The sequence below is a fragment of the Aedes albopictus genome, chromosome 3 (genome assembly GCF_035046485.1).
Source record: "Aedes albopictus strain Foshan chromosome 3, AalbF5, whole genome shotgun sequence".
In the NCBI taxonomy this organism is placed as follows: domain Eukaryota; kingdom Metazoa; phylum Arthropoda; class Insecta; order Diptera; family Culicidae; genus Aedes; species Aedes albopictus.
In genome coordinates, this window is record NC_085138.1 from 312,413,348 (window position 1) to 312,425,760 (window position 12,413).

Consider the following 12,413-nt stretch of genomic DNA (forward strand, 5'->3'; position numbering starts at 1 on the left):
TCCGCAGCGACCGTGGACCGTGGTGGCCGGGGCCGGAGGCAAACCGATGGTGTTGGGAGTACGGAAGGAGGGGCTGGGGTTCTCGGAGGATGATCCTCCGAGAAGTTTGGGTGGACGAGGTGAAGAACTGGCGGGTGAGGATTATAGTGGGGGAAATTCGACGATTGTTTTGGTGAAGAGTGGTGGGAAGGATTTTGCCGTTGGTTTGGATGATCTGAAGGAGTTGAACTCATTTGGGATAAGTGCCGGAAAGGGGAAGGTATCGCTGGGGATGGGAAATGGTGTGATGGTGGCGACGGGAGGAGTTCTTCCGGTTGAACAGCAGGATGGATCAGTGATGTACGTGGCAGTGAATAATGCAGTCAAGTCGATGCTTTATAAGTTGGATGCAAAAGGATTACAACCGAAGCAGAAAATAGATTTGAAAGTGCCAGTGAATGCGGAGAAGATTCTACTTACTAAGAACAATGAACTTCTGCATATTTCACCGCAAGGACTGAACGTGTATTCCGTGCAAGGATCGTCGTCTGTTTTCAAGTACTTTTGTCCATATTTCTCGTCCTTCGGAGGATGGAATCAGTGGTTTGTGGACACCGTGACGTTGATGAGCGTCGGTGGAAATGAAGAAGCTTTGATTGGAACTGGTCCAAGGGGAATTGAATATATGCCAGTTACGGACAAGTGCAAGAACTACGTGGTCGAGGGAACGCAGGATGTGAAACATGCAGTAGTGGCTGATGGTGCGACGAAGACAGGAAACGAGATCAAAGTTTTCGGTGTTTATAATGGTGAACTGTGTATGCTGACCTTGGAAGCAGTGGACGTGAGTGAACCGAAGCTGGAACAAAAAATGCCTTCCCAAACGCCAGAAAAGCCTTTTAAAGCAACGAAGAGCACAAAGGTAACCGTTCGCAGTGGAGCAGTTGGAAAACCCGTTCGTTGGTTAAGAGATAGTCTCGATGAGGCCAGTTTCAAGAACATCGTTGACAAATTGACGGGAAAAGTTCGGTTTTCGTTTCCATTGGTGGATCTTCAGGATCGCATGGGACTACCGATCAAGCTGATGGTGTATTATGACGAAACAGATAGCGAGGAGATGAGTGTTCTTGGCCGACACTGGACGTTTGGGCGAGATTGTATTGTGCTCGATCATGGGAATACGGTGTTTGAAGATAAACAGGATTACTACTTGGTGAAGGATCAGATGAAGATCAAATTGCAGCGAAATTGGACGAACCCTGCTACTAATGGTAAAATCTCATTCTTCATAGCTGGAAACCAAGACGCAACCATTGTTTATACGGCGCAGGAGGATAAGTGGGAAATTAGTGATGGTAAGATCCGGTATGTATATGGAATCAAAAACCAGGGAGCTGTGAGTGTTCCAGGGTGGAATGATTGGTATGGACCTTCAGCAAAGTTCGACCAAAAAACTATGCACAGCGTTCAGTGGAATTTGGTAGAAATTAACAGTGTGAAATACAGAGAACTTAAAATTAAGTACACGTACACTCCACTTGATCCTAGCACGAATACAATGCACCTACTTAGCATAAGCGATGATAGTGATAAAACGAGTATTAAGTTTAGTTATAAAAATATTGAAGGATTAGGTAAACAGGTAGAATCTGGGTTGGTGAAGGAACATAAGTTTATTAACAATAAGTTACTGGAAAAAGTAGAAATTAATAGTCCAAGCACCGCACAAGTATTGACACTAAAGAGCACAAAAATTGATAGTCTATTTTACTTGCAAAGCATTTATCAAGAGGGTGACAGCGATCCTGTTTTAGGTTTTGAGTACTACAAGGACGACAAGCTAAAGCCAAGAGTTCAGCAGATCCGGTTGCCTTCAAAATCATTGATAGATTACAAGTACACCAAACAGCCAATTTCAACCGATCGATTTGTGCAAGAGATCGAGAAAATGGCTGATTTATACACGGGTAATGAATATTCCCTTGAAATCGAGAAAACTGCTGGCGAAAAGGAACTTTCCATAAGATTGAAAGATTCTGCAGGCAGAAACTTCTTCATTAAGAATCAAAGCATTCGAATAATCAGCTACAAGAGCTTCAAAATCAAATCCTATAGCCCATTTATGATGCATAACTATATTGCAATGGTCGTCAGATATGCCGAAAAGGACGATAAAATACACAACAAGATCTACATTATTAACAAGGGGGATGATGATTCTTGGAAACTAGATGCCATGAATGGAAATTCAAGGGTTTCAGAAGACAAAAAGTTCAAGTACGACTTCCAAGAGGATTCATTTGTGTACTATCACTCGAAAAAGGTTCACTTTGAGTACAAAAAGACTGGAAGCAAAGAATGGACCTATACGTCGAAGGACATAGCCGATGTGGATGCACTGACTCTGATCAACAGAGGGGCTGTCTACTGTAAGGACGACTTGTCATTGATACGATGGGATGCCTTAGGAAATCCTCGGCAAACAACGTTGAGCGATGCAAAAAGCAAACCGACAATTTCGGACGTCGAAACATTCTTCCAGTACATAGATATTCAAGGAACATATCCTGAGGAACAAGCAGAATCTAAGAAGGAGGTTGAGGACTATAAGCGCGATCTTAAGGAGTCTCTTAATGACAATGGGTTGGTGCTGTACAACAATGTAGTGGCTATCAGAACAATCAAGTTGAGCCAGTCCGGGAAGATCACCGTCAAGGTATTCCTGTATCTCTTGAAACCCGATTATAGCGTGTCCAGCAGATCTGCAATTGAACTCCAGGGCGGGGACATTTCGAAGTTCAATCTTACCTTGGACGTATTAGATGAACAAAAAACCAAGAACACCAACGATCTGGACAAGTATCGTTTCGAGTTTCAGAAGCCCGGCGAAAAGTTCAAGCTGAAGTTCATTGAGGCTACTGATAAAAATGGCAAGCCTACCAAACCCTCAAGTGAGAATGAGCAACTCATACCACAATATGAACGACGCATGAAGATACCTTTGGATTTCGAAAAGTACATGATGCAAGTCAACCACGACGGAATCATTGTCAACGATCAGCAGATTTTCCACGACAATGGGAAATTCGGTTCGCAGCCACTGGACCGAGATACTTTAAAGCTGACAAAATTCAAAATTCCATTAGGAGCGTTTTCCAATTTCAAGAAAGACTCCGACGGTGATGAGATCAAGCTTTGTACTAAGACCGAGCTGGATCGCACGGAGAACTGCGTCAGTTTGCAAACCAACGCGGCCCAAAATGTTTCCATCAAGTATCCGTACTATTTGGTTACACAGAAGCAAAACAATATCAAAGTGCTTCCGTTGAAGATTAATAGCCGAGGTTGGGAGGATTCAATTGATTACAATAATGAAATTCTTCACGGATCTTCCAGCCATGCAGTGATGGTCACAACACGAATGTCCGACCAGAAAACCATTGTCAGACCCTTGAAAAGTTTGAATAAGAACAACAAAATATTCGCACATGTTGTATCAGAGGAGAAGCTGACAACGCCGTTCGATAACTACCAGATCAATTACGAGTACGACGATCCTGTGATATCGATGAATGATGTTGCATTCAAAACAGCAATTGTTGTCCCAGGTGGAGACAAAGCAGTCACAGGTTACTACAAAGAAACAAACGACCTTCAAGCAAACCAACAGATTGTACAAGTAATGACTGCAGACAACCAAGTGTTCGACCCCGAGTACGTTAAGCGAATGAACGAAATGCAACAAGAGGAAGGTAAGCAACGGGATCGACCACAGATGGACGCAGAGCAAACCATCACTGATAAAAGCGGATTTCATCCCCTGTTGAAGACCACTCCCTACAGTGCCAACCAAAACATGGTCCAATTCTTAGGGTTCGAAGATTACGAAGACATGGTCGGCTGGACAGTTAACCGACGACCAATACCCGATACTAACATCCGCCGGAATGAATTTTCAGCCACTGGAAGAAATTTCCTTCTTTTGAACAAGGGTCAGGAGCTGATAGCAGAGTTCCCAAATACGCCGTACTACGACCATTTCATCGCCAGTACTTGGATAAGGACGACTCAGGATTCGGTTGTTGGTAGCAAAACAAGTCTACTTACGCTCTACATAGACAACAAACCGGTCCAGGCAACAATCAAGCAAACCATTGACGAATGGATTTACGTTGAAGCAGACACCAAAGACACCGCTGTTCCTGAATCAACCACAGTAAAACGTGTGAATTTCAAAATCTCCGTCAAGCCAACAGGTAATGAAGAACTTCATGTAGATCACGTGCGACTGTCGCCGGTGAACTACAATTTTGAAGGAAGTGTGTACGACTCGCGCATCGGTCAGCGAACGGCAACAATCCAGACTAATGGTTTTGTTTCCCGACGCTTGTTTGATGCGTACAACCGTCGAATAGCAGAAATTGACGAATCCGGGAATATCAAGTATCTGGCCAGCTATTCCAAGCGTGTTGGAATCAAGAAGGATGAGAAGAAACGCGAAGGGGGCAACAGCTCTAGAGTTCAAATTCGTGCCAAGCAGAGCTGGCTGGAATCGTTTTCTCCGTACACAATGGAAAAACGTTGGCAAATTAGCGGCAGCACGACCGTTGAACCTTACCAAGCGATTATACAAGGAACACTCTCTTTTAACCACAAATTTACTTCTGAATCTGTTTGCGTTCGGTTTGTGTACAGCATGAGCGGGAATACACAGCTTACGTTGACCATTGGTAAGGCCTCTGTAACGGTGAAGCCCAATGCAGTTCAATATAAATCACAGTATTCAACTCCGTCAAGCCACGCTGAACTGATTGTGTTTGCCACTCCTAATCTGACAAGTATTTGGGTGGACGGCCATCTCGCGATGGAAGTGCAGGAAAGCAACCCGAAGTTTAACAACGAAGTTGTTTCTTTACAGGCCAGTGGCTCTGTAGGAATCAAAGACCTGATCGTTATGGAGGACGCGGAGATTCAAGTGTCCTACATGAACCGAGACTCGAAGCCATTGCAGGAAATAATCATGCTAGATTCTAACAACATTCTAATTCGTCAAATGATGTACGACGTTATTGGACGAAAGGTGGCTGAGACAGTTTGGGTCCAAAAGTCTTTGGAGGATCGTTCGACCACATTCAGAGCACTGCAGTACCACGAAGACTTTGTTACAAACGATAATCCTTTGAGTGGAAATTACTTTTTGAAAGCAGGTCCAATGCAGGGTCACGTAGATGCGACCAGGAACATGTATGCAGGTTACCCATATTCACAAACCATGTATTATAATAATCCTTTGGATATCCGTCAAAAAATTGGACAGCCTGGTGTCAAGAACTCCGTGAAAGGAGATTTTGCTCACCAGTACGCAATCGCGTCCGATCTTCCCTTTATTCAAAAACACTACCCGAGAAGTGAGGGCTTTCGCCAAGAGGAAGAGAAGTCGCCCAATGGGAAGAAACATGTGGTGGTCTACAACCGTAGGAACAAGAAGGTCGCGGAGTACACCCAGGTCAAGGACTATAATAACATTCTTACCACATATGTCTACGACGAGCACGGAAATCAGATCCAAATGCTACCACCAAGCTACTACAACGAACAATCGAAATCCGGAAACTACCAACCGGAAAAACAAGTTGTTGTCTCCCCTTGGGCGGTTAACTCCAAGTACGATTCCACTGGGGAACTTATCACTTCCAAAGAAACTCCCGACGGCGGTCGGGTGGAGTTCATCTACAACGAGTACAATCAACTCCGCTACCAGATCCACTATGCGGAGAACAAAAAGGCAGATAAGATTGTGTATTTCGTGTACAACATTTTCGGAAGGGTTTGCGAAGCCGGACAAGTTCCTGCTAATCCTACCACGGAGCAGCAGGTTAAGGAGACAACGAAATCTCACCAAGCCATACCACAACGGGATCAGGCAGTGTACTTGGATTATGGAGAAACTGAATCGGAGCCTTCCCTTAGAGGGCGAATTCAACGTACGGTCAAGCAGAACAAGGAAGTCTTGTTCAGTGAGGTGTTGTACTTCGATGAAGAGAGCAACGTTATTCGGAAGAGTTACATCAGTCCGACGACAAACGAAACATTGTCAATTGAGTACTTACAGGAGAACGATAAGGTTAGTGGAATACAGTATCCGTTTGGTGTGGATGGGAAGCAGTTGATTCTGAAATACAAGCACAACCTTAGAGGAGAAATTGTAGAAGTTGCAAGGGTTGATGAGAAGAGCAACGGCCAGATTGATTTTATTCCAATAGCTGGTATAGATCACGACGCGGAAGGGAAGGTAACCAAGATATCACATAAATACGGAGACAATAAGTTCGATCAAAGTTACAAGTACGTGGCCCCTGGATATTTGGTGGAGATCGCCAATGACTTCCTCACCGAAAAACTGTATTACACGGAGAAGGGCTATGGATGCGAACCTACCGGAGACGGCAGCATTCTTCGAACCGAGTTCAAAGCCAGTTGGCATGAGAAGTGCGATCAAAATTTGATCCCGCTGACAGCGAGGGCGTTCGTTTCCGGTGGAATCGATTTCAACACCGCAGAATCTTGTTTCGACGCGTTGTTCAACCTGGGTTACATCGATACGAGTGGCCGCCCGGTGAAGACTTTCTACCCCGATTTGGAAACGAGAATACCACTGAAATGTGCAACTCCTTCGAACTGGCGACACATTTCGGAGAGAATGCTGGAGCAGGGTTATCCTGAGCATTACGGACATGCGTACGACTACGGTAGCCATGGAGAGTTGATTGCTGCAAAAAGTTTCGTTGGTCTGGAGAAGGATAACTTGGTTGTTCCTCTGTCGAAGGCGTCTTTTGCTAAAGCAGGGTTCAGCTCAGACCAGGAGTTGAAGAAATTCTGGGATAGTTTGAGAGGTAGCATCAACAAGGTGGAAGGAACGAGAGCAGTGTTTGAAGGATCGCAGCAGTTGTCAGCTGGATTCGTAGGGTCTGTCATTCATAAGCCGAAACTGGATTCTTTACTGGGAAATAGAGCTGACTCTACTATCTGTTCGTCATGGGCGAATGGGGATAAAACAGAGGAAGGCAAGTGTAAGAGAGAATATCAACCAGCATTTGATAAACTAAATTTGAAGCAGGTTATCCGATCACTCCCAGACTCAGTGAGGAAGAATGTTCTTGGTATCCTGAAGAATACTCTTGCTTCAGTATTGGGCAATTCACCGGGAGACGTGGAATCATTTTCAATCGATCCGAATGGAAATCATGGCGTTTTCTACACAGGATTCAAACGGTTTGAATTGAAGTACAAATCCCGGAAGAATCAAATAGAGTCGATAAAAGAAGGCATCAAACAACAAGAAAGGCAGATAGTACATGACGATGAAGGCAACGTGGTCAAAGCGCTTCACAAGAATATCGACAAGATAGAGTACGATCCGTTGACTCAGCGTGTTTCTCGAATCGAAATGAGCAACAAGTCTCGTATTCTGGAGTTTGGTTACGATTTCCGTGGTGAACGAACATTGAAGCGTGTACGCAACAAAGACAACGATATCATTTCAGTAAACTACTACGTTCGGGATAACAAGGGTAACGTCTTGGTAGAATACAAGCAGGAATACCCCAACCCGAAGGATACGAACAAACCTATAAATACGGTAACAGCATACATTCATGGGCCTCTAGGTCTTCTGGGATTCTTCCGCAATAACAAATACTATAACGTCCTTTTGGATCACGAGGGATCCACTCGATTGGTCATCAACAACGGAAAGGTCGTTGCAGCATACGACTACCTCCCGTACGGTCAGACTATCCGCAAGTACGGATCCAACCCCGAGGCTCACATAGCCTTCCGTTACACCGGTCAGGAGTTGGACGAAGAAACAGGCCTCTACAACTATCATGCTCGTCTTTACGATCCGGATATTGGACGATTCTTCCAAATGGATCCGATGGAGCAGTACGCCAGCCCTTACAAATACGCAGGAAATTCCCCAGTTTCACAGATCGATCCGGATGGTCAGATTGCAGTAACCCTTGTTTTGATGATCGTTGGCGCAATTGTGGGTGCCTATCTGGGAGCTGCCTCCGCCAACAACAGCTGGAATCCCGCCAAGTGGGCCTGGGGTGATAAGAAGACGTGGATTGGTCTATTTGCTGGTGCTATCATGGGGGCATTCGCCGTTTACGGTGGAGCAGCAACGTTCAGCTACTTCACTGCCATGTTCGGAGGATCCATGATTGCTGGAGCATTAGCGACGGGAGTGATTTCGGTGGCTGGTGCTTTCCTGGGAGCAGCTGCCGCATCAAATCAGTGGAACCCGGCCAAGTGGGACTGGACTTCACCTGCCGTGTGGAACGGACTTCTTACGGGAGCATCCATTGCTGTGAGCTTTCCGTCAGGTTTTGTGGGAATCACAAGAAGTTTCATGTCGATAACTACGAATCTTGTGAGAACGATTTATGCTACGCTTATGTTCGGTGGTTTCCTGTTATTTGTGTATCTTGGTGGTGCTATGGCGAACCAGTTCAACTTCCAAATTTCCCAGTGGGACTGGAAGAGTCCACGGACTTGGTTCGGTATGATTGAAGGTGCGTCTACCATCTTCATGGGCACATCTGGAACTGCCAAACATGGAGCTGCGAAGGTTTACAACGTGGTGCAACCTCGAATGATGAAGATGCCTTGGCATAGAGCAAACATACCTTCTAAGGCCTTCACTTTACGACGTGTGAAAGATACCATTATTCTAACCTGGTATAAAAATGGTCAATCTGTTAGCAAACATATTTTGAAGACCACAGTAAAAGCCGATTTAGCCAAGATACCCAAAGATTTTTTGATGGCACATAAAACATTTTTCATGCCATATCAGCGCATCGGTTATGCAGCCATTGCAATGCCATCCATGGCAGGTTTAATGTTCAAAAAGTATCAATACTTCTTCACCAACCATCCCAATGGAACGTTAACGAAACCTGTTAGACGAAAACGGTCAGTATACACTGCCGCAAGTTCAGCTGCGACTCCCAGCTTATCAAGCTTCTTGAATGATCTCTTCGAAACCACATCAGAGCTTTTCAGTTCATTCTTCTATCAATCTGATCATTTAGAAACAGAATCGAGCAATTCTTTGTCCTTCGCTAAGTCATTCCAACAATCCCAAAACGAATTGCGGGACCAATCCATTCAGAAGCTATGCTACGCTCCCGATAGTGAAGGCAATCAGATCATTTGCCCGCAGCGTGAATCTATCGTGAATGTTTTCTCAAAATCTGCCACTTTCGACAATCCGGAGGTATTCGGACAGGACTTGTTTAGCAAATGTTTACCACTTACGTGGCACGATCGGCCTTCTGTCGTCTGCGACGGGCAAGAGACCACCTTCATCTACACACCGATCCAGAGCCTGAGAGTATTTGATATGGTTGATGGTTGGTTGCTGCTTGCCCGGATCGCTCCGGCTGCTTTACGGAACTTGAAGTCGGGATTGAACTTCCTGAAGAATGTGGTCTTCAGGGGCGATCTGGAGCCAATTAAACCAGTGGAAGATGAGGTGTGCTGCAAAGAAGACCTCAGACTTAGATTAGGCGACTTGAAGCAGGTGATGTCGAAAAAGCCAGCAAAAGATGTGAACTGGGCCCAGCCAATTTTGAGTGACTTGGAGGACGACATTGCCGAATTTATAAGTAGAAGGCATTCTTCGGAAGAGGAGTTTCAATTGCTTCAAGAAAGGTTGACAGCTTTGCGGGAAGATATCACGGAAGATTCGACTGTAGAGCATGACATCAATTTGACCACACTGCTTGGAGGAATGTTTAAGCATCATGATTGTGCTAGTAGGTTGAATGGAGAAGATGTTTATCAAATAAGTTCTTTGCTTCATGGCTTATTGCCATTAGAGAGTAGCAATTTATTGGCATAAACATATTTTACAGGCTTGATTAGCATTGAGGAGGTCTTGAGAAATGTTGTAGAACCTCAATTTGTACATAACATTACAATAGGGTGCGATCGGTGAAGTACTAGATTTGTACTAATGAGCTGAATTTTGGTATGATGAGAAGGTGAACTCTCCGTTTCTGTTAGAAAATGGTATGAAAAGCGTGGGTATTATGATTCCTTGTCTTATTTGATGCTGTTTGAGCTAATTTTGGAAAACTATGCTGTTTAAGAGATAAGTAATGGAGAAAACAACAACACAGTTTTCCAATGTTTCGCTCAATCAGCTTCAAATTACACAAGGAATCAAATTACCCACGCTTTTTGCACGATTTCCTTGCAGAAACGGAGAGTTGATGTTCTCACTATACAACAATTCAGCTCATTTCTACAAATCTAGTTCTTCACTGATTGCTTCCTATTAGGTAGACTTAGTTTATAGATAAAATCTGAACTACATCATCCGTCATTCGTTTAAGATATTAACATTTTGTTTTCAATCTTCATAGATTATGATAAATTCGAGATGACATAGACGACGCTTTACTAAATAGGCACATTTTCATTGTTGCAATACGTTTAATGTACTTTTAAAGAGTAGCGTGTGTTCGATAAATGAAAAGAAGGAGTTTAGTAGTTGGTTCCGTGAGGTCCGAAAAACGCCGATGAACTACGGTAATGTGAATCGGGGGGAAATAAACTGAACGAAACGGGGTTGATTTACAGGTTCAAACTAAACTTGATGTGTATTTGGGATTCCTTTTATACAATTCATTTGGTAGGGTAACAATTGGTCGGGTAAACAAAGCAAATGTAATAGATTTGTCGCATTTATAATTGGAGAGAGATAGAGAAGAATTTTGGCAATTCAATTGATTTGCAGAAACAAAAGGTAAGCATGATCGGTCTGCGCCGTCCTTAAATTCCGCTGCAACATTAGCCGCCCACCAAATTACCTCTGGGAATTTCAGCTCCATTACGACCAGAAACATACTCGTCGTCTTCCAAAGGAATTCTCTGGATCCGCCGAACATCTCGTCGGGTAGTACCGTTTGCGGTCTTGACAGAAACTACCCTGGTATGGCCGTCCTGTCCTGGAAAGACCTCGACGACACGGCCCATGGGCCATTGCTTGGGTTTCTCGTTGTCCATAATCAGCAATACGAAGTCTCCAACTACAATATTCGGTGTTGAACGCTGCCACTTTGTCATGCGCTGAAGAGATAGCACGTACTCACTTTGCCACCTAACTCGAAATTCTTGGGCGACCCGTTGAACGTATTCCCACCTGTTTAGGGATCCGACGCGGCGTTCCAACTGGTTGAGCTCAGGTACAGTGTTTAGTGGCCGACCGATGAGAAAATGCGCTGGCGTGAGAGGCGCGGAATCGTTGGGGTCATCTGAGAGCGCAGTAATCGGCCGAGAATTCATACAAGCGGCTATATGTGCGAGAACCGTGCTCAGCTCTTCGAAAGTGAAGCGAGTATCATCTCCGAATTTGCTCAAGAAGCTCTTCGCCACCTTTATCCCTGCCTCCCACAACCCGCCGTGATGAGGCGACCTAGCTGGGATGAACATCCACTCGATTCCCTTATTAGCGAGAAAGTCTACGACACAATCTGCACCTGTAGTTGTATTTATCTGTTCGTAGATCTCACGAAATTTCCTGGCTGCTCCGCGAAGATTGGTTGCGTTGTCAGAATAGACCTTGTTCGGCAAACCGTAACGGCTACAGAATCGAGTGAAGGCGGCAATGAATGCAGATGAGCTGAGATCCGAGACTGCCTCTAGATGTACGGCTCTCGTAGTGAAGCAGACGAAGAGTGCAATGTAGCCTTTGCTGGGGACAGCACCACGAGTCCGTCGATTTACGATGTTGATCGGTCCGGCATAATCGATGCCGGTAATCGAGAACGGAGGGTTTGGATTCACTCGGTCCGCAGGTAGCTGACCCATCAATTGATGTAACGGTGCTGGTCGTGCCCGACTACACTTGATGCAAGCTCGACATACCTTACGGGCAGCACTCGTTCCACGTACAATCCAAAATTTTCTTCGCACCGCAGCCAGCAAAGATTGTGGACCACAGTGCAGCTGCTCGTGGTGTTCGTTGTTGAGTATAAGCGAAGTGAATGACGAGTGGTGAGGCAGCAAGATCGGGTGCTTCGTATCGTAGTTGAGTTCCGACAGCTGCAGCCTGCCGCCCACCCTGAGAAGGTGACTTTTATCCAAAAACGGTTTCAGTTGATGGAGCGAGCTTCCACGATTCACCTCTCGACTTTGTTCCAACTGAGCGACCTCCTTACCGTAGTGCTGGCTCTGAACATGTCGCAAATAGATCTGCATGGCATGGTCAATTTCTCGTGGAGTTAACCGTCTTGTTGCTCGCGACTCTCGCTGCGAGAAGCGTAGCATTCGAGCCGTAACACGCAGTAGTAGTTGGAGATTTGGGTAGTATCTGGCTATCATCGCATCAAGAAATGGGTTTTCATACACTGCCAGGTACG

The 12,413-nt window shown here is 45.0% G+C and overlaps 1 protein-coding gene across 1 annotated transcript; it reads left to right on the plus strand.

Moving 5' to 3' along the window:
* LOC109431034 (uncharacterized) lies at positions 1 to 10,514 on the plus strand (the record flags this gene model as incomplete). Its single annotated transcript, XM_019707154.3, is given in 1 exon segment — positions 1 to 10,514. A coding segment is annotated over 1 exon segment (9,889 nt), but the record flags the coding sequence as incomplete, so codon positions are not given.
* Positions 10,515 to 12,413: the final 1,899 nt, after the last annotated feature.